This window comes from Sparus aurata, chromosome 13, assembly GCF_900880675.1.
Source record: "Sparus aurata chromosome 13, fSpaAur1.1, whole genome shotgun sequence".
Classification (NCBI taxonomy): Eukaryota; Metazoa; Chordata; class Actinopteri; order Spariformes; family Sparidae; genus Sparus; species Sparus aurata.
In genome coordinates this window covers 30,920,390-30,948,096 of record NC_044199.1, presented here as the reverse complement: position 1 = coordinate 30,948,096, position 27,707 = coordinate 30,920,390, and the positions used below count along the sequence as shown (strand labels likewise).

At 42.2% G+C, this 27,707-nt stretch overlaps 1 protein-coding gene and 1 long non-coding RNA gene across 2 annotated transcripts in view; one reads left to right on the top strand and one right to left on the bottom strand.

The window, feature by feature from the left end:
• Positions 1 to 1,140: 1,140 nt before the first annotated feature.
• Positions 1,141 to 25,237, bottom strand: LOC115594555 (uncharacterized). Its single transcript, XR_003986516.1, has 3 exons — positions 25,038 to 25,237; positions 24,523 to 24,564; positions 1,141 to 3,123 (listed from the first exon to the last, which is right to left on the bottom strand). It is a non-coding gene; the product is annotated as an uncharacterized LOC115594555 (long non-coding RNA).
• A 1,192-nt stretch (positions 25,238 to 26,429) lies between these two features.
• LOC115593816 (polypeptide N-acetylgalactosaminyltransferase 10-like) overlaps positions 26,430 to 27,707 on the top strand; it is a 76,372-nt gene continuing 75,094 nt past the window's right edge. The window contains exon 1 of the mRNA XM_030437505.1: positions 26,430 to 26,698. Within this exon, the coding sequence (XP_030293365.1) occupies positions 26,540 to 26,698 (159 nt within the window). The 5' untranslated portion in view covers positions 26,430 to 26,539. The remainder of the gene's footprint in view (positions 26,699 to 27,707) is intronic.

Below are 27,707 nucleotides of genomic sequence, written 5' to 3'. Positions count from 1 at the left end.
ATCACATATATATGAGGTGATGCAAGGGTTGGTCAGACAGCCAGAGACCACTGTTCAAGACAGTGTTTCAACATTTGTAAGTGTTTAAATTACTGGATATTTTTAAGTAGACATTGTACAGCCGTGTTTGTGGTCGCAAAACCAGGTATATTAAACCAAAACATCATCTGGCCAAATGGTTTTTGTTCTGAAACCTAACCAGACCATAAGCACACGATAAAATAGCAAAATTCAACCTAAAGAAACAGAAAGTTGCAACATAAAGTCTGGACATGTTGTCAACATTTATTCTGGCGACTGGGTTGAGAACAAAAACACCAAACAAACTAAAGAGCACTAGCGGATATCTAGAACTCTTAAACCGAACATCACTGCCTCCCGACTTTTCCTAATGTTTGTCTTTGAAAACAGGTTGCTCTGAAACAGTCACAACTCTGCTGGAAGTCGCATCCACGCATGATGATGAGGACTTCAAAGAAAAGCTTTTCTCGTTGGGACTCTCCGTCACGTTGAAGCCTTTTCCCCACTTGAAAACAACTCAATTATTTCCATATGTATGCAGACCCGAAGGTGACTGTGAAGGTCAGACTGTATTTCCACGCTGCAGATGACTTCCTTCTCTCGCCTCTCAGCCTCATTCTGCTGTTGAAAGAGTCGCATATACATATTTTGGAGGCGGACGGAACACTGAGGATGTTCTGTAAGCCGACTCTTTCGCCTGTCGACTCTGCTGATTGTATTTTTTTCCTGCCAGTGAACGTACATCCACGCCGCGCTGAGCATCGGTGAACCCGAGGCCTCCTTCCCTCCCACTCTGTAACCAACCCTTTGCTGTTGAGCATGATGCATGGTGGATGAGCTCCAGTGCCCTCGATTTCTCTTCTTTTCCACCCCCAGTCCTCCTCTTTTTTTCTCCTCCCTCTCTGCCCCCAACGTCCCCCCTCTCCATCTGTTAGTCAGATGAAAAATTGGAGAAACATTGTTCTCACCATTTCCCATAACCCAAAATAGACCTGGCCTACTAAAATGGCCCCGTCTTCACCTTCCCATTGGGACTGAGCCAAGAATATCTCCTTGGAAAAAAATGTAAATCTCCTTTTCTCAAGTTTTATTTCAAAATTAAATGACTTTTGCCAACTTGAGTGTGTTGAACATGTCGCAGTCACTTCATGCTGAATCAGTAGGCGTACTGTAAAAACATGATTTACACTTTATCAAAGCCAACATCAGCAAACATTACAAAGAAAACTCGTCAAGAAGCCCCCTGATACAAATGACATAATAAACAAAAATATGTTTGTATCAATATTTACACACAACATTTATTACTGATCATAAACTGCAGCACATAATAATTTTAATGTCACACTTGGCTGTGACAAACGATCTGACTTTCACAGTCTTCAAATTCAATTTCCACAATAGAGAACAACAACAACAACAACAGAACAGCATACATCAGCTTTAAGCCTCACTTAAGATTTTTTTTTTTTAAATTGCTCTGCCATCCTGAGCGCAGATAACCGAGCACTGAACCTGAGCAGCAGGAAAATGAATAAATAAACCATTCCATTGTGTATTGCAGTATTGAAAACATCAAATTGCACATGTTCTGCTTGGTTTCATACTGCTGAGGATCAGGTGTCTCTCAGTACAGGCACTAGTTCAGGACTTTTCATCCGATCATGTCCGTCATGTTTCATCCCACTCCTGAGGAGTTTCACCTCACCATTTTTGTCCAGTGGAGATATTCAGTGCCATTTCAGGAAGTAGTGAGCTGCATTTGAAAATAACTTCCATCAGCATCAACTTTTTTGCTGCTGTAGGGTCAGGAAAAGATTGTGCTCTGGCCTGGAATACCTGGTTCTTCTACCGGGTTTTGTGTAAAGTGTTTATAAATTTGGCACGATTCAAACAGCTTGTTATTCATTCTCAAACAGTAGAAATCGGCGGCACCTTAATACCAGCATCCGTATAAAACATCAACTTCAAACTAACATGTTAAAGCGAACGCGCTTAATTTTGAATTTCTTTCGGAAAAAACTTCCAGAAATGGTTTCATAGATACTCGTGAAAGTCAGAACGAGGAGGCCAAAATTGCCTTTTGGAAGTGAATTCTTCACTCTGGCAGACGCACACAGACATGCTCACTCTGGCATACACTCATACATATTCACCACCTGCAGTCCTTGCATAGAAGCGGTGGACCTAATCTGTGCCACATACTGTTGGGTGTAACACGGCATGAAAGATGCATGCACGACATTTTGGAGAGAGGTTACACCCCACGAGGGAATGACTTTCATTCTGTCTCGTTCAGATTGGCCCGTTGTTCTTTTTCAAAAGTAGCGGATTCCTCCCGGCGGTCCTGCAGAGTCTGAATGTGAATTCAAAGTCGCTGAGTCGGTCCAGAGCCGATCCTTGCACCGTTTTAAAAGACTTGAGTTCTGTCGGCTGAGCTCGGATGGGTTATTACTGTAGCGGGAAGGTTATTTTGTGGTTTTGCTGAGTAATGAAGGTCAGTCCGTATCTTCTCTGAGTCCAGGCGTGCAGTTTTGTCTCTGAACTGTAAATGGGAAAGGCTGTGAAATTAGGTTCACCCTGTGGGTCCGTAATGACGCGCTGTAATGTTAAAATGAATTGAGTGCTTCTCGAGAGGACCTAAATCTGTTTGCCGGCTGAATTTAATCCATTGTTTATTTCAAATAGAATATTTATAAGTGAGTCAAAGTATATTTCTGTGCTAATGTCAACAGCTTAGAGAGAGGAAGCTCACGCTCAAACTGTCTTTAGCTCTATTTTTGCACCACAGCTCAAATAAAATGGACTCAAGCCTGTAAAAGTTAATCATGGGATCTCTTACAGCACCCGGGCCTGTTTTACAAATGCAAATCACAAACGATGCCGATGTCAGCTTTCACAAATTGAAGATACATTTTCATGTCCTGCATGGGTTTTGCACTTTCATGCATCGGTTGCAAGGACTTGATGTCACTGGTTTTTTATTTCTGTAATGTTTTAAAATGAACAAGAGCAGAATGATTTCACGTTCCAAATCCCAGCCTGCGTGTCGTACATTTGGTGCGATGAGCTCCTGGTTTCCAACCGATTTGGCTCGTGCCCCTGAAATAAGAAGCAATGTTGACTCGTGGCACCTTTCTCACAGATAACAGATCGATGAGGTGCGAGCAGTTCAACCAGAGAGTGATGTTCCTATCTCAGGCTGTTCCATCTGAAAAGTTTCGAGAGGCCTGAAAAGGTCAAGCCATCTGATTTGTTACGATGAAAATGGGAAGACAGGAGAAGAAACAGAAAAGTCATTATTTATCATTGACCGTTTTGGCGTTTCGTGACTCACAGGTTATTATTTTTTTTCTCCTGTGCACTTTGGATTATCTTTGGAAGACATAAGACTATTAGGATTACTAATGAGCACAGGAGAGGCTGGAAAATCTGTAAACCTACTACGACCCAGTCACAAATGGCCTACAACCGTACAAACCCAAAGTGTAGAGTTTAGGGTTGAGATCAGAAATCTTTTTTACAAATGGGAGCTTATAATGAGAAGGAACTGTGAATAGCTCTGGTTAGCGAGAAGAATAAATAGAAAAATTACATCCAATAAGTTCAGCTCAATACAACATTGGCGGACAGTGAGGACATCCCAATAAACATACATCATTTTATTTCCAATGTTAAAACCTGGATTAAAGCTTCTATGTTTTTGGTCAGTTTTAAATTTTTTTTTTCCTTTTTACAAAAATATGACTTCACATAATTGAAGATTGATTTCACATAAATCAGCATTAATGAACCAAAAACTAAACAAACAGAAGGTTCTTCTCCAGCCTCCGAACCAGAATCTTGTAGATGCACGGTGACTTTCTGCTTAGATTACTTTTAAAATATCCTTTGTGAATATTGCTGTAAAAACACAACCTCCAGGATTCGATACCAGCAGAACTTTGCTGCATGTCCTACTCTTCTCTCTCCACACATTTTCTGCCCGTGTCTCTGCTGCTGCTGTCGAATGGAAGCACAACTGCCCAAAACAAATTTACAGTGCACTATAAAGTCATTTGGGATTCAGACACACACTCCACTGATGCTTACATTCTGGTGGCCAGCTGGAAGCATCCATTGAAGTGTGATCCACAGCATGCGCTGCCTTTCTCATGTGTGGGACATACAAAATGTATAAAACATGTAAAATACATTTAAAACCTCCTGCGAACGCCTCAGACCTGCCCTGGGACTGGCTTTATAATGATGGCTGAAATTCAAAGTGCAATCTCTCAGAAAAAAAAACACACTAAAATAGGCGTATACTGGCAGGTTATTTTGGATCCACCAATCAGAGATGACACAGGAGGAAATGAGAAAACAAACGCTCAGTATCGGTTAAATGAACCTTTTTACGTATCAGCAGGAGAATAGCAGCCACTTAAATCCTGCAATCTGGTGAGTCTGGAAAGATGTGTCCATTCCATTATGACAGAGACCAACAGAGGCGCCCGCCCACTCATACATCTCTCTACGATGGGCCAATTAAAGTAATGCTTTCCGGCGTAATGTGCAGCCCTTGCTATATTGCAAAAATGAAACAATAAAACAAGAATAATGTTTTGTCGTCGCAGACAAACAAATCTTTTGCTTGGCTCTAAAACGTCGATGCTCAGCCAAGTGCTCGTTGATTGCCAGCCAATCTGTAGCTTGAAGGCCAACATAATAACGTTTAACAAAAACAGAATCTCGTAACAATTAAAGACCAGTACCCTAGCTATGACAAAATGTTTTAATGAAAAATACATTCTTGGATGGATGTCGCCATCTGGCCTGCAACAGTCCCTGATTTTTCCTGAAAGAACTTCAGCTGAGCTTTCACTTGATCCTCAGACGGGATTTAGAAAGTCAAGAATGACCGTCTTTCAGATGCATTGAAGTTCCGCCAATTTATGTCTTTCATTGTGCTGTTTAAGGAGCTCATGTATACCCATTTGGAAGTAGATATGTAGGACTCAAACAATGTGACCACATACTTTCATACAAAGTGTTAAAAGTGAAGATACCACGGTACATAGGATTGAAGTAGGGGTGGAATTTGGATTCAGCCTTAGAGAGAGAGAGAGAGAGATAGTTTCTATTTTTCCCCTGTCGTCGGCTCTTTGGAAACTTTCACAAATACCGACAAAATTAAGGGAAAGTGGATGTGAATTAGTGTTTATTGGAAGAAAATGGACGACGAGCTGACAGCCAAACTTTAAACTCAAGGGTCCTTGGAGATCAGGACAAGTATTACCAAAATAATGATGCAGGCTTTTCTGTAGAGCACAACGTTGGAACGAGTGACAAACCAGAAATATGTTTAAGAACTCGGCTCCAAATGGGGATTGAGTCTCCTGGAGCTTCAGACCACTTTGTATAATTGCAGCCTGTAACAAAAAAATAAAAATAAGCATGGACCCATTTGGGATGTTGTAGGTCATAAAAAACGGGCTGTAACTTTCAATAAAAAATATGCCTTGAAAGACTAACACGAGATAAATCTATGAAATAAAAATCTGTCGAACAGAAATTGCGGTTCACAGCAACTCTCTCCTTTTAATATCATCCAAACACGCTGCGACCTTTCTGTTCGTCATCCACGTCGATCACCTCCCGGCTCACTGCAGGAGACATAGAAGTGGTTAACGAGATATACAGCCGTTATATCACATCGTTCTCACAAGACAGAGAATGTAAAGAAACACCGCAGAGAGCTCCATGGGGATCAGAGTATGGACGCTATACAGTGAACAGTATCCATAGCAACAACCATGTTCGTCATTTACCCATCGATAGACGACTAATGACCATTGTGTATCTTTATATATATGAAGTGAAAATGCAACCAAGAGAAAAGAATACAGTTTAGAAAGCCTGCACAGTAATCCATATATCCATATAAACATTTACTCTATTGGGGATCCTTCATCGATGTTGTCTTAGCAACATATCAGCGAGAGAGAAAGTAGATGCTTTCAGTAATTTCATACTTGACTATTACGCCAGGGTAAGAACACATGTTTTGCCCTAAGTTTTAAAGATGAGTCTCTGTTTAAGATTGTGTTGCCCTTGCGAGCACGGATGTGTGTCCTGGAGGAGTGACACGTGCTGGAGAAGAAAAAAAAAAAAAAAACATGAATTAAAAAATAACCAGGGCCACATCCAGGAGTTTGAACTTTTTACTTTTTTTTTACTGTGCATAATTTTTAAGGTGGATTTTTGATTTTCACTTGAACTGGGAAGAAAGTCTTCGCAGCCATGAAGAGGAGAGTAGTTGTTTTGCAGAGAATTGGCAAGAAAAGCCAAGAAATACGGAGGCTGAAGGACTCATAGAGCATGAAAGGGAAGAACAGCACAGCTTACAAATAAAAAATGAGTAAAACGGATCACAATGAGGTTGTGGAGATACCAGAATGTCCAAATCAAGTGTAAAGAATGACTCCATACCTCTTTAGAGACAACAGCAAAAAGAAGCAGTAACAGCCACACACAGAAAAAATATTTGGCACACAAAATAAAAGCTTTTATGCAAAAATAAAAATAAAATTGTGTCGCCCAGAGCATGCAGCATGCACAAATTCAGATGTTGTTTCTGTCGAGTCGGAAAAAAATCACCTCAAGAAGATTTCCTGCCCTCCCTGAAATTTGAACTTTACCATTGTTACAATCATATGAACCTGAGTGACTGACCACACTGTGATGTGCAGTGCTGCCTTGTTCAGGATTATCAGGACCTCCCTGACGGGTTTGTTTGACTTGTGGAGGACATCCTCCACCTGGACACAAGCCGCTAAATGTTCTGCGAATATAAGATGAATACATTGGCTAAATTAGCAAACATTACTCCCACTGCAGCTGCTGGATAAGAGCTGCAGAAGATGGATGCAGCATGCTTCAAGTTTACTGGATGTCTTCGCACCTGTCCACTTGTTTGCTGGTTGGTTGGTTTGTCAGCAGGATTACATCAAAGCTACAGGACGGATTTCTACAGAACTTGGGTAGAGGATGGTTCCTGACCCAGATTAGATCCAACTAACTTTACCCGGATCAAGGACTTTTATTTAACCTCCTTTAAGAGTGTTTTCCAACATTTTCGTTAATTTCTCAGTGAATAATGCATGGATGGCCTTGGCGGAGGTACGCTGCTCTACTGAGCGATTTACTAGTTTGAATACATTCTCAGCTCTGTGTAAAATGTGTTCTTATTTTACCTTGAAGGTGTCTATCGCCCGGACATCTTGATGTGCCACCAGCTCATTTGTCGCTGCCAGCTGCAGAGGCATGGAGCTGTGCAGTTTAAAGGGCCAGTGTGTGGGATTTAGGGGATCTACTGGTGGAATAAAATCTGTGGAAATGTGTTTTCATGAGTGTATCATCATCTGAAACTAAGAATCTGAATGAGGATGAGCCTTTTTATATCTACAGAGGGAATGAGTCCTCTTCTATGTTTCTACAGTAGCCCAAAACAGACAAAGCTAGCACTGGTCCTGTACATTTGTCACCACATGAACATGTTAGCTTAGCCAGTGAACGTAAGCTATTGCATAATTTACTCTTTCAAACATTTATTTAAATGCTTCACTGTAAATGGCTACAGTTAATTGGGTCTAATGTTTTTTTTTTTTTTTCACAGTTTATTCACATAAATTATGCTATCCAAATCAATTTGACGTTGTTGCTTTGAGTGTTCTACACGATACAGTTTTTAATGTATCAAATACACATTTGCATAAGTCCTGGACTCTGGAGGGAAGCTTGTTATTTGCAGCCTCCATGTCAATGCATAATTATATACTCACAATGCAGTTTTGCTGATGCAACACCGACCCAATCGCTGTCTGTCTATTACCTCTCCACTTTCACTTATTTCTGCCTTTAGTGGCTGAAGGTTTGCGATTCGTCTCTCTGCTCTCAGAGCCCCTCTGGCTCCCAGTTATCAGTCATTTATTCTCTAATCTCTCCGTCCAGGAGCAGCCTTGGTCTGACTCCATATGGCAGAGAGCTGAGGTGGGCAGCTGGCCTTTTATCACAGCGCACAAACAGACCAGGTCACAGACACACACACACACACACACACACACACACATGCAGCAGCACCTGCACTCCTGCATGCCCTCGCCAGATTACACACTGTGTGACTAACACACACGTGCAGTATAAAATGGATGCTAACATGCACTGGAACAAAGACACAGGTTGTACAGTACAAACACAAGCAGAGGTTCACACACAAAGAGTCAGAAAACTGGCTCAAAGCGTGGGGGAAGGGAGACACATGTACACACGGGAAAAAAGGTATAAACACACTTCTCTTACACCGGAGGAGAAGTCTGATAGTGACGGATTCTGTTGTACGTTATCGACAGAAATGAAAGGGGAGCACAAACACATCTGACTGTAATCAAGATGTTAATCAATACGGAAAAAACAAAGTGCGAAAGAGTGGTGTATTTTGAGTCCTTTCATAAGTCACTTGACAATCTGCCTTCACATTTCTGTGCAGCTCCATCAAAGGTTCATTTTTTGCATTTTACTGAAGGGGGTACAGCTGTTGGAAGTCGAGTGCTGTCTGTGATTTGCCCCCTCTGTCATTTTGAGCGGCTCCACGTTGTTCGTTCAAAGTGATGAAGTGCTCTTCATGTCTCGGGTAGAAATCACTTCCTTTGTCAGTCCTGCAGTTTGTTGTCAATCCACTGTGAGACACATGTTGGCCATTGTATCATGTTGAGACCGTCGTCCCCGACAGGCTACAGCTTATGTTGTTTATAAGCCTTAAAATGACCTGTTTTTATAATACATGTCATAGCAGTTGGATTGACATGAATATGAGCAAACTTTCCCATGAGGAGGAGGGAAAGGGTCGGTTTGGTGTGGCAGGTGAGAAGAAGACGGCTGTTTAACATTTGTCAGCGTGTAACCATTGGATACAGGACGCTGGGACATTTTCAAGCCACGTCAGCGGCAAAAAAAGCAGATACTTTCTACAAGTTATCCGGAAAATTTGGCGCCAAAAAAACTCTATTTCTAAAGGACAATTTTTCTTACAAATCGACAAAGACAATTTCGTTTTAATCCCTTGCAAACCTTTCCACCGCTCCACTTTTGGTTTATTTTACATTTCCAAACTTCAATTCCAGCTAATAGTTTTTATGAAAAACTGCACTCACAATAAGCTGAAAGCAAATCGCGAACTGATCATCTGTTGAGCACAACAACTCGTTATCTTGTTTATTCTATCAGTGTGAGATTCACTGTCTCATATCTTGAATATCTGAAGAGCTTTCTTTACACCCTCCTTGTAAATTCACACTGCGGAGACGGTCCTATGTTTCCAAGGTGCCCCCAGTATTCAGGTTACAGGTTTCGACCAGAACACAATAGGAGGGTTAATGTGTGTTAACAGAATATTGAACAGGGGAACAAAGGACTCACACTCTCCCGCTGCAGGCTGACAAGAATATTTCCTCTCAGGTGTCAACTCGTATTTAGAATCAATCTCCCGGTGAATCCGGTCCGGTCGTGTCACTCTGACTGCTTCGTGTAATGAATGGAACAGAAGCTGAATCATCCAGCGGTCTAATGTATTATCAATTACTTGATTTCTGCCCGCTCTCGGTCGGATGCATTGATACAGTGTGGGCCGACAGTGAACGCTCCGTTGTCCGGGCTGCCAATGGAGCTCAGCTAGAGGCCAAACTGGCGTCACTAATCTATGTAATGTATGTGGCGAGTTAGGACACGAGACACACTGTGTAAGGGCAGCTCATTAATCAGCTGCAATAATCTACTGTATCATCAATAAGTTGATTGCTGACTGGCCGGAGCCAAATCTATTGATACAGCAGCGCATTTCTCCTCTAATGTGTAATGAATGGCATGGTGTGTGTGTGTATGTGTGTGTGGGAAGTAGCATAGTGCATTAGAGCCTCATTTGTAACACTGTTCGGGATTTATGCATAAGCTGATCATGAGACCTTTCCCTGCTGCAGGCCTTAAAGCGGGTTAAGCTCGTTTAAATCTACAATAATTGATGTTTTGGGCCAATCGGGGTCTCAGGGCCTGAATAAAAATCCCAAAGTGACGTGTACACTGACAACTGTAGTCACCACGGACATGTAGTATTTCTGTTTACAGTCTACTTGGAAGATGGTTTCCAACAAACTGGAGGTACGCGGATGCCCACACACAGAGCCCGTATGTTCACAACCCAATGACGAGATTTTGCTCTCAGATTTTCCAGCTTTTTAAACATCTCAGACACCGGGATGAAATGTAAGCATTAACGTCTGTGTTCATCATTGATATGTCCACACCAACACAATATTTAAAGTCGTTTCCGGAGAATTTCAAGCCGTGTTTTGCAGATGTTTTTAACAAAGCACTGGAAATGTCCAGCTGTGTTTGGAATTTGAAGCCGAATCACAGTTTGTTCTTAACCCTTACCAAGTGGATTTGTTGACTAAACCAAACCAGAGTGTAAGCAGAAACAGAAATAAGTTGGACATCTCCAGGGTTTTGGTGATTTAGCTGTTACGTAGTTGTTTAGGTAATTCACAAATTATTGGATATTCAGGAAAAAAGCAGCTTTCATTTGGCGTTTTGTTTCTGCCACAGACTTCGTCTCCTTACACGAGTCTGAGGTTGAAAGACAGCCAAGTATTTTATTTCTGAAGGATGTGCCCTTTTCCAAACAGTTTCTAGAGTCACACATTGGTAATGACAAAATATGAATATGCGTAGCTTAAAAGAAGTGAGACAAGTTAATCTGAGGTAGTTTGTCTGATGTTAGAAAAGAAAAGTTATCGCTCCATTTTCCTTCATTAATAATCTTTTTTTTTTTTTACTTTGTCTTTGAAATCAGCTCTTTTAGAAAGATACCAAATACAAAAAACACTGAGATGTTTTTTTTTTCTCTTTTTCAAACACAGCAACACAAACTTTAAAGAAGAGATTATCGTTTTTCAAAGCACCGTTTTCCCTCAAATGTCACTGCACAGTTGGCAGCACTGAAGCGAGTAACTGCCTTTTGAATTATTTGTGCAAGGAGACTCACTGTATGTCCATCTTTCACCAACATACTCGATTACCATTCACATCAGAGGTAAATACAGAAGATCACAAATACCGGGAATGTGTTTTCCCCCGGATGATATCTCTTGAGGCTCTCGGGATTCCTGCGTCTGCAGCATCAAATGCATAAACTAGCATTCCAGCCTGTTCTCCGCTCGCAGCATGAAAGCTGCTGGAATAAGCAGTTAAGGCAGCGATCTGTATATCTTTCTCGGTCAATCAATATGGAAACGATCGCTTTGCATGGCTTTCATGACAGAAAAGTCAGCAGGGAAATAAAGGCAAAAAGAAAAAGATGGAATGGGGGAAGTAAAAAAAATAAAAAATCCCACATTCATGAATTTAATTTTGAACCGTATCTGCCTGCGCCTGAGTCGTTCACATCTCTGTCTCTGCTTAATGTATATGAGGAGGATCTGAGGAAACGCAGAAGAAGATGCATAACAGCAGAAACCTTGAGTCACTCACAGCCTCAGTCAGAAAGAGAAGCAGGACTCACAGGGAGATCTGTTCAAATTTCACACCAGTTCTTCTTGTTTCTTTTTCAAAGTGAAACAACACAGAATCGCACGGCTGAAGAAATAAAACCACATTGCTTTAGTACTGCCGTTAGTACGAATGTATAATCACTGAAATGATTCAGAAAATCCATTTGTAAAGCGGATAAAGACGCAGAGAAAGTGATGAAAAGCAATCGGCGAATAACAGATTTACAGATTAAACACAACAGCATTGACTCAAAACCTTGACTGAAGCCGCAGGAATCACAGATGAATCTCCGATTTGTTTTACTTTCCCAAAAAAAACATGTCATCTGATCTGTTTTTTCTCCCTTCAGCCGGCTCGAGCTGTGAGCTTTCAGTTTCATCCGCCCAGCGAGGGTTCACGTCATGCACACAACCGGCTGTCATTTAAAAAAGCTCTGTCGCCCGACGTCCCAGTCGCTTTGTCGGACACGTTTGACAGCCGGAGAACAAACACAGTCACACGCCAGCACCAGCACAAACACCAGCTATGTAAATCAAATTCACTTTGGGTTTTAAAGAAATCAATCTGGAAAGTTGCAAAAGTGTGACAATGTATGAATAACTTCCTGGGTGGTAGAAGACAGGGACTCATTTCAATTCTAAAAATATAATAGACACTTTAGACTCACTGTGGGCGATCGAGCCTGTTTGACCTTTTTTTAATCAACAGGAGATTCCAGCATGAACATCATCTTCTACTACTGAAGCGAACGTGCATCCTGTCAGAAGGCGTTTTTCATAAGTGACAGCTGGAATTTGAATGTGTAATTACTGATAACTAAATAATTAATTAAGATTAAAGTACAATGGCTGACACGAACATTTCCAAAACTCAAATCCTCATTAGAAAGTAGACCCACTGAGTATAAAATGCTGACACTTAACTTTTCGAAGGGAGATACAGCTACACTTGAAAGCTGCAGAGCTCGCAACCGCGTTACATCAGGAAAGCTTGGGACAAATTCCAGCTGTGTTTATGGCAACAAAACCAGGTATTTTAAAGCAAAACACATTTTTAACCCTAACCTTAACTGAAAAAGTTTATCTATAGAAACGTTAAGGTGCAACATAAAGAAATGTAAATGTTTGACGTATCTGTGGTTCGCTGAAATGTCGATCAAACATTTATTGTGAAGATTGAGACGAACGTGTAAAGAAAATTACACAATCTCTACAGTTGGTTCACGACAAAGCAGACTCAAACATTATAGACTTACTGATTGTTTCATATTTGTTTCTCAGAGAAATCAGACTGTTGATTCTGACTGAAAATGTGTTGTTGGTGTCAGAAGGAGAGATAAACACCCCAACAAATGACTTAATCACAGTCTGATCAGCGTGACAAATAGTTTATGGCAATTTGAAAAAATGTTCTGCGAAAAACCCTGCGACGTTCTCGAACATCAAACCACGATTCTGCAATGAATCCGACAGCCTGTGATTTTACCCCAGAAATGCAGTAGATGTATTTCACATGAGCTCAGAGAAAAAACACATTTAATTAACATTCACTTTATGTTGCACAACTTTTCCTGCAAGTTGTTTCACTTTGGTCATTCAGATGGAAACGTAGCTGCCGTCCCAGCATTTGGCCCCGCAGGCATCCCGAGTGTTGGATGAGGTCCTGCATTATTTGACTTAAATGAATAATAGATGGAAGCTCAAGCTGAACACACTCCATTCTCTTTGACTTGAAAATATCAAGTATGTCCATTCGATTACAAAGACAAGGCGCTGCTAGTGCTGGAGCACTGAGGTGTGGCTGTGCAGTATGATCTGATCTGATTTCTCATCTTTTTATTCCCTCAGTCTGCCCGCTGCTGACTTATAAAGTCTGAATGTAAGAGACACTCTTGTATCCTCTCTTTGCTTCTTGGCGAAGGCATACAGAGCCTCCAGACTGGTTTACATTTAAATTTTAGATACAGTAAGTCTAAGCTTAAAAAGGCATATTTAATGTTTTTTGCATTATTTTTGACGTGCTAATCCATCTCAATTTATAAATGCATGATGAATAATTTAAATAGCAAGAAACTGGCTGTTTGCTAAACCACTCACCAAAACAGCGATTGTCCAATAATATCTTAGTAATCTCAGTTGGATCTGGCAGATCTGTCACAGTGTAAGGAGCAGTTCTGACAGTGTATTCATTTGCTCTGATGTTAGCATGTCAGGCTAACTAGCTTGTTTCCTACATCACTAACCTAACCCAGCATGACTTGGAAGAAGAAGAAGAAGAAGCATTCGGTTGGCTTACTTTGTTCTGAGGATTTACTGTGAACATTCAATAAATACATTAAATGAAGTTAACGGCTGAACTTCTACTTTATAGTAGTTTCCCGCTGCCTGGAAGATGTTCCTAGGGAGTGCTACTGCTATAAACATTTAGTGTTTAACAGTTAACAGTTCTGCTCTCAAATGGATTTGGAGAAGCTGATGCTCAAGCAACCCTCACTAAACTCGCCACGTCTGCCAAACACTTCTATGGAGGAAAATGCCACGAGAAAGGTGTTTTTCATTTTTGAGTTTGAGTCAGACTTCTGAATTTCTCCTTATAGTTCTCCAGAACACAATAATAAAGCACAAATGTCTCGATGCAATGTCAAACATCTGTCTTGCTTGACCAAATGTGTAAGATTAGCAGTCAAACAGGTTATGTTAGATAATACCGACTAAAGGACTACCTACACTGTAACCCCTGGTTTCTATCAGGCGCGTTCAACAGCGACTTCTAGTGGCTATATGAATTATTACAGCACCAAAAGAGGGAGTCAGCTGAAGGAATGAAACCAAACTGGTGTCTAAACCAAACGGTGGCTACATCTGGTGCAGTCATGTTATTTTGGGGGTCGCTGGCAATTGACCTATTCAGTTGTTTGAAGTACGAGGCAATGTTGCTATCGTGAAAAATATCACGTATGTAATCGACCGCATGTTTTGTCCGTTAACAGCGCTCTCATAAAAGTCATGTCACTGTTATTAACGTAAACTGCGCATGCGAGACCGCGAGCCCGACAGGTGTAGTGATGGGAACCAGAGGGGGATGACACGTGGATAATTAATCCTCAAATATGTGCTTTGGAAAATGTGGCGAGTTAATAAGATAAAATGCAAAATCACCTGTGTGGCCATTTACACACAGCGTTCCTCATCTTTCATCTGTGAAGGTCACCTCGCTCAAAACTGCTTTCCATACTTTCATCTTTCCCTGGTAGGCAAAGTCATTTAGAGGCTGATGAAGTTATAAAGGGAGCAGTTGGGAGAAAATAAGTCAGAAAATGAGAAGAAAAGTGGCCGGGCTGGCTGTGTTTACAGAAGATGGGGAGGCTTTATGAAGGTGTTTGGATTGCGGGGAAATGAATACATTTGGCTGGCTGGGTGTGATCGTCGCTCAGAGTGGTTGACGAAGCAGCGGGAAGAGAAAAAAACAGCGGAAATGGAGACGGACAAGAGATAGAGATGGAAAAAGATCAAAGTATAGGAGTTGCGGGGGAGGAAGTACTGTATTTTATTCATGGTTATGATTTTGAAAATGGAGAACGATGCATTTAGAGAGTTAAAAGTAGAGAAAGGCAGAGCTGCGAAGTGGCAGCAGAGCGATGTTGTTGGGTGCATGCAGATGCTTTCACTTTTGTTCTTACTGGATTCAGATGAAGCCGTCGCGTCCGACTCGAGATCCGCTGCTTATGAGTGAGTTAACGCAGGAAAAGGTCTCAGCGTTGAGCCGGGAACATGCAAATGGCTGCTGCTTTAGTGAAGGGATGTAAGAGTAGCCCCTGTTCGATAGCTGGTGCATCAATACTTGTATTCAAGATTTAAGATGTGCATTGCCACTCTGGTTGTACAAGTACACAGTAGATTCTTCGGTTGAGGCTCCACTTCAGAAGATACGTGAATACATTGCAGCGTGGTTACTGATATGTTTTACGCTAAAATGATGATTCAATGAATCCTTTTTAGCCGAGAAACAGAAACCCATCTCCTTTTCTTCTGGAGTTCAAGGTGCGTTCGGTCGGTTTTGAAAAGATATGGTTGCTAATAGTCTCAGCAATTAGATATATATCAATTTTAAAAGGTTGTATACGGACTCATGTGTGCAACCAGCCAATGACTGTGTGATGTCAGTTAAACTGGGTCCTTGGGACACATAATGGGAACTTTCCAGGTGTATTGTTAAGCTCAAAATGAAATGTAGATGAGATGACCCACGAGTACTGAGTGCTCATGTAATCAGTACTGAGTAGTCATAAGTCAGTATGATTGAACATGTTGAATGATGTGGCTGGTGATGTTCTCATTCAGTTTCTGTTGACTGTTTGAGAATATTTCGATTTCGTTGGCAGAGGAGGAAGAAAAGACAAAGACAACTTCCAAGACAGACAAACTTTCAGGAGAGAATTTCATGCTGAGAGGGAACGAGCTCCTCTGGAAGTCGGCCTGTTCGACCTGTTTTACACCTGGGGCGCAAAAGAGACTCATTTACAACTTCTGCAATACTTGGCTAAAGAAACAGACTCTCTCGCAAAAGGTAGTCAGTGTAAACACCGAGAGTATCAAAAACAACAAACCCCACTGAAACATGAGCTCATGCTTGTATAACCCGCGGACAAAACTCAAACTGGTATAATTTATGAGATTTTTGGGAATCTTGTGCAAAAGAAAGAGAGAGGGGCTGAGCCTTTGGTGCACAGAAGAAGTCAGAAATGCGACTTCTGAATCACACAATCATGTAAGCAAACAACAAGTCTGCCAACAAACCTGAGGTCAGCGATTTCTACAGCAAGTTATGAACTGCTCGGGGGTCAGAACTGACACACGGGGGGGGGGGCAACAAAACAACCAACAACAGGCAACAGAAGTCGGGGAATGGACTCAGCAGACTATCAATTCGGGATAACGGGTCCTGTATCGTCGCGCAGCTGGGACTAGACAGTCTTCTAGGCAGCAGAAGTTACTCGGGGAGGGATCGGTATATGACAAGCTGTCAGGGTAAATAAACAAACAAACACAGGGAGAGTTAAAATGAGGGATACTGCGGAACCAGAGGAGACAGATTTACAGTCCAGGAACAGCCCTGGGAATGTAACAGCCTAATCTTTCTTTCTCTGCCAGTTTACACCACGAGTCTGAGGGAATACTGATGGCACATAATTAATTTATACACAAAGAGAGCACACTCCATTATTGTCAACACAGAAGGAGCCTTTGCGTGGAAAATGTTTGATTTGGCGGGAACACACCACAATACGGAGGGCTGGTGTTTTCATGATGATGTCGGCCTGGAAGACTTTTAGTTCCTGAAAAAAGAATAAATGAATGAATTTAAATGTGACGAATGTGATTTTAATCTGTGACGTTCATGTGTTGCTTCCAGGAGTTGTGGCATGATACAGCGTTGTAAACTGGCATGGTTCTGTTTCCCCGCAGCCTGCCTCATGTTGTGGTTTTCCTTAATTACCAACAAAGCATAGTGACAACCCTCAGAGGAGAGGGACTAGTTAGCTGGTAGGATGGAGCTAAAAAACTCAATATGCGTTTAAAGGTTTTGACCCAAGTTTATTCATGTATATAGTGCAAAATGTGTCATTATGCTCTGTGGGGATTTGCTCGTATGTGCTTCATTCAGTATGATAATAGGTATGTTATTAGGGTTGAGCATGAAGGCGACTAAAACGAGTATCAGGTTCAGCAATGTGATCTCATGGGATGGTGTATAATAGCACATCACAAGACATTCGCGCACCACGTTTATGCATTTTAAGCTTTTCGCGTGTCATTTAACGCAGCGCAGACAACCATTGTAAAGACATGCTGACCAACACAGCCGACCTGGCAACCCTGGTCACGTATGCGTTGCAGGAAGGTACGCACAGGTACGCGACATGTATACTGGATACATGTTGCAGTAACTCTACATCACTCTGGCGGTCATCTGTTCTTATCCTCCAAAAGGATATGAGGACGTAAAGGTTGCAGAACAGTAATTTGACATGTTGTTTTAGTTTAAAAGACGGGGGAAGCGGTTTGCTGCACTCTGACATGGAAAAACTCTGCTGCTTTGTGATTCTTTGCACTGCGTCAAGAAAACCAAAAACATGGATTCTTTGCTCTGTGAGATTTGGCATAGAAGACACGCCGTCTCTGCACAATATGAGCAAAAAATACATAGTGATGGCGCACAGAAAGTCGTTTAGTGATATCAGGCAGGGTATAGATAATTGAATATCATCTGCGTAAAATGTGTCAATAATCATATTTCTTTGATGAAGGAGAATCCTCATTGGGTAGCTGAGATACAGATACGCTGACCTGACAAATGCATAAATAAACACATGTAAACGTCCATTTATCTGCTTTCAGTCCCGTTTTAGTGTCTCATGAACAAAACAAGCGCTAAATGGGGGCGTTTGGGTAATGTATTACTCTTCAATGTCTTCTCATATCCGCACTAATGTATAATCATTTTTGTAATCTTTTTTCCCCCCCAACACTGAATGGAAAACGTAAGATAACTCAATAATTTTTCACTCCCGAGCACTGGGAAATAAGGCTTTCCAAACAAGTCCAGTGGCATTGCAATGTCAACAAAAAGGAAACTAATTAGCAGGAGATTCAGTTCAATACTCGATCCGCTCGCTGTCAATACTGCCTTCAAGGGAGTCCTTGGTCCAAACACAACATATGAAATGATATTGACAGTCAGGACACTTCACTTCACACATAGTTGAATCCATATTGTCTGTACTGTGTATACGTTTGTTCCCTTGTGTAGTTGATTCCAGAAATAATGGCGTCATAATACTGGAGGGTGATCCTGCAACCCAATCCCCATAATAAATCTTGGCAAACTATTCTTCTGCAAAGCGTGGATTTGTTGTATCTTTACATTTCTCGATGATCCGTTCTCAGTGTTGTAACCACCCTGCGTATGTTAGCGTTAGGTTTAGATAGCAAAGATTGCGTATTGGCTTAAAATGCCTGTTTATTTGCTACAAACAGCGGCGTACATGTCCCGACGCTCATCACAAATATCCGGTTTTGTTGCTTCAGACTCGGCTGGAAAATGTCCTGCGCTTGATAAAAATATCCAGCTGTTTGATGCTTCCTTTGTTGGCTGACTCACAGGACAACTTCAGCTTGTTTAGAATGGATCTGAAGAGTTAGATAGGTACTCAGTTTCACACCGAGTAGCCCTGTTTGGAGCCTGTAGAGGTTTGATGGCTTCCTCTTTGGGGATGATTCTCCCTTCCTGAACTCTCCACATTGCTCTCTCATATGATAGATTGCTCTGTTACAGATTTAGCCAGAAAAGCTGTGCAATTATATAGAAAGCGTCAGATGAGAAGTGGAACCATAAAACAATTCAGCATCGGTTCCACTCCTCCCCTCAGCCTACCAGTCATGCCTGATATTATTTCACTGCGTATTGCCGTGTGCAACGGTAATTTCACTGCTGAATTACCACTTCTTGACCTTTGCTGGCATTAAGAAAGGGCACTTTCACACATAAATTGTGTATAGAGTGTTCCTGCTGCCTCTTTATCACCAGAAGAAAGAAAGCAAAGGCAGCATAGGGATTTTATTATGGGAGTTTTTTTCCAGCTATGGGCTATATTAGTGATTAAATGCATTTTTTTCCCACCTTGAATGCGCTTACCACCGGCAGTAATACAGCATTTGAATAGCATCACTGCACAATCATTAAAACGTAACAGTGTGTGCTGGAAGGCGTGCACAAACCCCGGGGCTTCGAGTCAATATTAACCTGTAACATGTCCAGCTGATTCTGAGGGTGTTTAGAGTCACAAATTTGCCATCTCTGACATTTGAAAATGGGGGCCAGAAACTCCAAATGTCTTGCACTTAACTTGATGTACTTAAATCAATCATTATACACACGTCATACAACCCCAAAGGTGTGTGCATCGTTCCACTGTTGAAGGGGGATAAACAAAATTCTCAAAAAAGAGCCGTTCCTGAAGGGGACACTGAAGTTACTGTTGTATTAAATGTATACAGATGAAACTTTGATTGCTAAAACTAAATTATGGTACTTTTACGATGGTACCAGCGCGTTAACAAGGTGTCAATATTGTGGCCGTGTTGGAGCACAAGATTCATCTGTGGGGTAATGGACCGAACAAAACGCAGTCCGGTTGGAACTGTAAATGTGTTTTATTCTGTCGAGCAGAAGTAAATAAAAGTGTCGGACCAATCTTTTGTTTTAGATTAACTTTTGCAAACGTTAATGTGTGTGGGGGTGCGGGGTTGGTCGCCAGTGGACCAAACCACTGTAAGGCATATGAAGGGGGGTTTTGTTTTTTCAATGCATTATACCATTTTGTACATCATTTAAAATGATATGTTGATAGTTATATTGGTGGAATGAGGTTCCAGACCCCCTTTTTATCTTTATCTTTTAGTTACTGATTGATTTTCTGTCCTCTGTGCTGATCTTCTTCCTCCTGTGTGTCTCACTCTCTGTTTGAGCTGTGTGAAGTCTCTTCTCTTTCTAAACCCTCATGGTTAAAAGAAGGTTGAGTAGTTCTGGTCTTGTCGGTTTAAGTCAGACTGGTCCGTCACTCAGAGATGCTTGATGTCCGTTTGGCCAAACTGTGACAACAGGTCATCAGTACATTCTGCTTTGTTTTACGTTCACAAGGTTTTAGAAGTTCACGTTCTTGTTTCAAGCAAAAGCACCAAATATTTCGGGGTTCCAACTTCTTGAATGTTTATCATTTCCATGTTGGATGCCTTCAGGTTCCCGCCTTGTTAGTAGGACGTTGAAGACATTTGATTTGAAGGTATTATCTCGGGAGTTTGGAAATTGCGGTATGCATTTTTCACCATTCGTTGACATTTTATTCACTAGACGGTCATTCCAAATAATAATTAAGAGATCAATCGATAATAAATTGCATTTTGTAGCCCCCCTGCCTCATTGATTCGTCCTGACAATAGGACGGGGTCTGCAGGCTGAGCAGTGAGGCTGAATGGAGAGCGGATGAATTACCACCTGGAGCAGATTTTTGAGTCATTGCTTTCGATCAACACCCTTATCAAATCCCCACAGATAGTGTATATTATGGTCATTTCATGCTGCGAGGCAGAGAGAATCATCCTTAATTCTCCACAGGGACAATTTCAGTTTCCCATTTACAGAAAGGTGAGATGGGAGTTTTGGCCGAAGCTGCTGGAGCAAAAATAATTGCACACATTCATCTGTTACGTCTCCGGGAAAACGATGCCAGCAGTAATGTTCAGCTAATCACAGTTCAGCTCAATTAAAACCAGCATTGTGGCGTTAAGCAGGAACAGAAATAATTTTGCACATGGCGCAGGTTAACGAAGCGTATTTATAATTTCAGGTGTTGCGATGATCTCACACGCACTATTACAAAAGAAAACCCTGTAAATGTGATGATGTAAGCAGCATCTCAATGTGTTTTTATTCGTTGGTACAAAAAGAAGCTTCTTCACAATCTAATCACACCAGCTTCCAGTCTCAGACCTGTAGGCATAATGAAATAATACTAAGGTATATATATATATGTGTGTGTGTGTGTGTGTGTGTGTGTGTGTGTGTGTGTGTATAGACAGTCCTGTAATTGATCCCAGTGCAAAAATCTGTGTCTCCTTGACAACGGACACAAAATGGACATAATGAAAGACAATGCAGCATTTAGCGCCAGTATACTACAAACTTAACACCAGGCGTGTGCTGTCATGTCTTATTAAAAAAAAATTGTTAGCTGTTGTCTCAAGAACTGGATAAATTTCTGTTGTCAATAAATCCTTAATTACAAAACCCCCCATGGCCGCATACAGACTCAGATACTGGAGATGTGACAGGATGCGAATGATTGCGATCGTAACAGCTACTTTTGAGAAGTCACCCAGCTTCACAGAGATTTTACTTCATGCAAAAGCCATCTGACGTGCAGGATCGACTGCCTGGAGACAACCAGCTGCACGAAGATATCAAGCATCCACTTAACATAACTGTGAAAACAAACTTCACACACAATGGAGGAAAAAGTGGACAGTCACAGCAGTCGGCTTTCCCATTCTTCATGATAGAACTTTGAAGGCTAACTCCACCAGCTGTGCACATTAAAGTGCGTTTGCAGGTCTACTGCATCTGTGAAAAAGGAAGCTGCATGTCTCATCTGATAAATTGCCTCCACTTTTATCAACACTGATGGACTCATTATGGAACGTTTAAAAGCAAATGAATAAAGTCGATTCAGCAGAACCGGAGACACCTCCTTTTTTTAATTTCACGCATTTTTCGAAAACAAAACTGGATATTTTAAAGCCAAAACAACATCTTTTTCCGAACCCTAACCGAGTGGTTCTTGTGCCTTAATCCGACCAGACCATTAGCACGGCGAACTGAAAATCTGACGGACAGAAATGAAACGTTCCAACGTGTAAACCAAGATTCATTCTGTCGACTGGGTTGATTTGGTGGCGGCTGCATTTCATTTTGCTTGTCGATCGACATAAATGAAGTTTTGCAAAAGCAATTTTCACTCACATCGCTGCGTAGTCTGTTAAACGCTGACCTCATCTTCTTAACCTCAAACTGCCCGCTGACTCTTTATTGTTTCTAGTGGCAGTTGATTTGCCTCTTCTCTCTAACCTCTGACACTCAGTGAACAAATCCTCGTGTCTAAACCAAGTCAAGCATCTCCCTAATCTCCTCTAACCCTTGTATCTGACAGGCCTGCATATATGGAGTGAGAATGACTTTGGGTTAAATGAAGATTAGCCATATTTTTTAAAGAGTGGGCTTGAACCCAGGATGAGTTGGAATCTCTCGCCCCTGCTAATCCTGCTCTGGACGCTCTGAGAGAGAGAGAGAGAGAGGGAACAGCTCATTCCTCTCCCGTTCTCTCCATCTGTACCAGCCGGAGTTGTGACAATTCAATCTGTTCAGCGTCCTCCCGCATGAATTATGGATGAACCCCGCAACCCTCTGAATGTGGTGGGGATTTAAGCTTTATAACTGCTCCTGCTCGTGTCACGGGCTCAGTATGGATTTGAAAAAGGTTGGAAAGAGAGAAAAAAATCAAGGTAATTCGCGGAGCATCAAAGCAGAGGAACTGCCTGTATTAATATCCTCGTGATGGCAGAGCGATGATTCACTCCTCTGTGCCGAACGCCATTAGCAGGGCTCATCCAGAACGGGCCGGGCCGTGACTCCCCTGATAAGCAATTACTGAAGCGTCATCCTGTCTCGATGAGCTGAGCTGTAAAACCTGCTCCTACAGGTCGTAAACACGACGTTTCCATCAAGACTTTTTAACAGGAACAACAGAAACACAGACAAATGAGGAGACGTTTTGTGAGGCACTTTCATAACGGCGTAAAAGAGAAAAGAGCGTTTGACCGGGAGAGAGCGCGAAGCTCGTTTTCTCTCCTCGTTGTTTTCCGATGGCCGTCCGGTTCCTTCGCACAACAATACAAACACACCTCTGGACAAACATGCCATATGTCATTAGACGGCTTGGATTCTTGTGATTTCATTCATGAAAACCATTTCACGATTAAAAACCACATCAGGCAGACATATGCAACAAACAAAGACATATTCCTGCTAAGAAGCGTTTACAAGGTTTTGGCAACCCGCCAGCGAAGCGTCTGGGTGTCTCAATAGTGAATCCAAATCCGATGTTTCTCTCAGGCTGGAGAATATTGAGGTCACAAAATGGCCTTTTTTTGACGGGCGACTGGATACATAACATGTGGCGAGTGCATTCTCAGTCAGTGCGTTTGCATGACACTCGAGAAAACCGAATTACTGTGTTAGTCCGACTATGATCGGATCTTTAAGATGCATGTATACACCTTAGTCTGACTCAAATCGGACCGGATCGGATTCCTCATAGTTGGATTAAAACACCTAGATTATTCGATTGATAGTCGCATTACTCCTGCATGTATACGTTCCATCAGATCGGATCGGATTTCTGCGTTCTGCGCAGGCTCGAGATTTTTTTCCCGGGGCCGTGAGCCAGAAGTAGAAGGACTGCGGTGGTGGCGTCTTTCCTCCGAAAATAACCGAAATGTACAAATATGTAGCTTCGTGTCACTCTTCGTACACCATCTTTCCTCGAATGCTGAGGCAGAGTTTGTTGTTGATGGTGACGTAATGAGGTCAGCTGGAGGTGGCTCTGTTACCACTAGTTGAAATGGGTACAGCACCACCTAGCGTACCGGGGTATGACATGCTCCGGCCAATAATTCGATTTTCTCACAGGCATGTATACTCGGACAATTGCAGTTGTCAGATTGAGTGGCATAGTCGAACTATGGCTGTAATCCGACTAAGCTGTGCATGTAAACATACTGACGGATTGTTGTTAAATTTGATATTTTAGGCATATAGTGTAGGCCCTTTGTATTTTCCAGCCAGTAGGGGCAGTTACAGGTCATCTGCAGGCTTATTTCTACATTAGAAGTATCGGGCGGGAATAAAAACGAATAAATATTTCAGTGTGGGCTCCTGTAGATCAATGCCAGAAGCAGAGTTTGCTGAGTTTGTGATCGTCTGGGGAAAATAGTTCAGACTGTAACCTTTAAAAAAAGAGATCAGCGATAGGGTTTCTTGCTCAAGGGCACTGCAGACACTTACCTTCTGCTGGCTTTCCACTTGGAATAATACACGGCGAAAAGCTCACGCGCAGCGAGTAGAGTCAAGCATCAGTGGTGTTAATTAAGTAAGGAGTATGGATCACAGTGACAATGCACTTTACAATGCAGTAATTATATTCCCTGTCTGCAAGTGTAGCCGTGAGAGAAATTGCACAAGAGGAAAAAAGGGAAGGGAGGCGGTGGAAGAGGGCAAGAGAGAGAAATGTAACAAAATGCTCACCAGGGCAGCATGGAGAGATATCTGAGAAAGAGTTCCAGCTCTCTGTAGAGAGATGAAAAAAAAAGGAGTGAATACAAAGAGACTCTGAGATGAGGACAGCAACGAAATGACTGTCGCGACTGGTCCGTTCCAGTTTCCCTTTAAAAGAGCACCTCAACACCAGGCTGGATAGGAGTGTTATTCTGCGTACACGGTTGTTTGACCTCTGACTACATCCATCCCATAGTGATGTCACAGCGTCTAGCAGTTTACCTATACATCACTACTAAACCATGCAAGGTCAACACATTTCTACACATACTTAATTTGCGTTTTAGCCTTTTATTTGTGATTTCTCCATAAGGTTACCGTGTTTTATAAACGCTCAAAGAGTCCATCGTTTAATGGAAAGCAGTGGGTTCTCGGATGGGGTGAAATTGAACCCATGTTTTAGGGGAAAACAAAAAAATGTCTGCCATGATAATCCCTCAGGCTTTAATGGTTTACATCAGTCTGGAGCCGGAATATTAACTCACCCGCTTTTCTTTTCTCTGTGTTGTCTACCTTCTGTACTGGGATTTACTGGAACATGTTGAGCTCAAGCAAGCACCAATTTCAGAGAGAAGTTTGCTCCTCCAAGTCTTCTTTCACACTGAGACACTGCATCAAGCTTGAGGGAGAGGATCAGAAATTCTCAGGAAGTAAGTTGATGTGTCCTTCAAAACAAAAGCATCAATTCTAGGTTGTTTTTTTTTTGCAAGAGAGAAGGTTAAATGCATAATAAATGTACTGATATGCAGTACGTGTAAAACATCCGATGAATTCAATGAAAAAACATAAAAGAAAACATTTTAAAAGTCTGCCTAAAGGTGAGAAACGTCTACACAATGGGAGCTGCACAGAACCCTGACTGACAGTATGGGTCCCTTCAAATTGTAGACATTGTCTTTGTGACTTCCTACTGTCTAAATACACATGATGCACTGAGTGTTCACGCTGTGTAATTTGGTCAAGGGTTTTCGTGCCAGCTAAGCTCTAATTTACAGCATTTAGGGGTGTTTGCATCCTCCACAGCTGGGTAGGACATTTTGGAGGCTGTGGTCTTAAAGCCGCCTGCTGTGTTGTGTGGTCTTCTACATGACTTTGGTCTTTCTGTACGGCAGATTTGCTTTGTTTTATTTTACACTTATATGTAAGTCATTATATATATCAAAAATGTTATGCTGTTCACATGGTCAGTACATACTGCTTGGAGGATTTAGACATTTTAGTTCGTTACAGGTTATTTTTTTTCATTGTTTTTATGTTTCATTTGAATCTATTGATCTTTGGATTCTGTACTTCTTATTTTAAATCATGTTGTCTGCTTTCTGGATTAGTAAAAAATAAATAAATAATTATGTGATGCACTTGACCAGTTTTTTGTTTGTATTTTCTTATATTTTCGTCAGACATTTAGTGTCCGTCTTCACCAGGCAGAGTAGGGAGAGTCATGCAGAACAAGGTAGTGTGATCTAAAATAACGCCTCTACAGCAGTACATCTGCTGACTGACTGCATCGATATATTGTTAAATACATATATAGAAATATACGTTTATATAACAGATGTTACATTGTGAAGCACATAAGTTACGGAAGCAAAGGCTCGACCAGGTGCTTCAGGCACTCCAGGAGCAGCGTTTCCTGTGGGAGAGAGTAACTCCCATTGGTCCCGTGGACTTTGGGCTTTTTACCTTTAACATGCACAATAAAGGAAAGGAAAAAAACCCAAAAGCTGACTGTAACCTCTTTGATACACCAACCTAAGAGCAGTGTGATAGGCAGCTTCCAGTGGTTTGGAGTAGACTAAAGCAGCAAGAGTCTATGAGGTTTTATTCTGAAAGTCATGACCGGATGTCGCGTCTGTCGCGGTACTTTAGCCGCCTTGAAACCAGCCCGTCCTCCGGCTCACAGTGAAAGTTGTCTCCGCTCGGTGAGGCGGAGAGTCTGGACTCGCAGGTCGTCGCCGCCGCTGATCACACGCGTCCTCCCGGAGACATGAGGCGGAAGGACAAGAGGCTGCTGCAGGTCGCCGGGCTGCTCATAGCGGCTCTGCTCTTCTTCCCCAACGTCGGGCTGTGGTCTTTGTACCGGGACCGAGTGTTCGACAGCTCGCCCGGCACAGTGGACGGACCGGGCGGCATCCTCCAGATACAGGTCAGGGTGTGATCCCGTCTCTCAAACTGCTGTCTGTCCTCTTTAGGCTGTCTTGAGGAAAAAAAAAACCAAAAAAACGCACATTCGCAGCGCATTTTCTTCTGATTTATCTTCCTGTTTTATTCTAAATTGAATCAACTGTCCTCTGCTCAGGACTCGACAAACACAGAGACACCCGACACATTCATGACATTCACCCAGGCGACTTCAGAAGTGACATTAAGGACAGTGTGAGACCTGCAGAGGTGTTTTAAAGGAGGCTGTTCCTGCGTCAGTGCGGGTTCAGCACCACGGAGAGCGCTCAGCCCAGACAGGCGCCCTTTGTTTGGAGAGCTGAGCTCACAGAGAGCCGCGGAGCTGTCAGTCACTCACTCATCACAGCTCGGTTGTTTACTTGCTTCTTCTATAACTCGTGGTGTAATTCTGGGAGGGATTAAAGAAGCATTTGGGACATTTTTTCTTTTTTTTTTTTCCCCCCCAGCAGCTGGAGGCGATTAAAATGTGAGGAGTTGAGAGTGTTATAGTTGTGCTGACGGGTTCTGCTCCGCTCAGGGTGAGCTGTCGCTGCCGGGTGTGCTGAATTAGTCTCAGTATCTCTGATGCTCCTGCGTGAGGAGCGGGCTGTAAACTCTTTCATTTGGCTGCTCCTGCACAGCCTCCCAACATCAGGTCTGAAGCTGTTGCCATGGGGATCAACTAAGCCCGCCCCTGGTTATTTGCAGTATTGATTGAGGGGGTTAATTGATCTGAAATATCGATGATAACCAGAGACGGCCATCGCAGTTCTATCACATCCCGAACTCAAGACTTCAGACTGGTTGTTTTGCTGGACCGACTGTAATACAGTAAAACCCCGCAGCCAGATTCTGGGAGTATAATCCACTGTGTCATGACTTGGGGGTTGCCAGATAGTTGTGGGGGGGAAAAAAGGAAAAAAAAACAGACTTATTTTAGACTGGAGAGTAGTTTTTGTGTTACATTCTGACTGTGCCGGTGATGCAATGCTCCT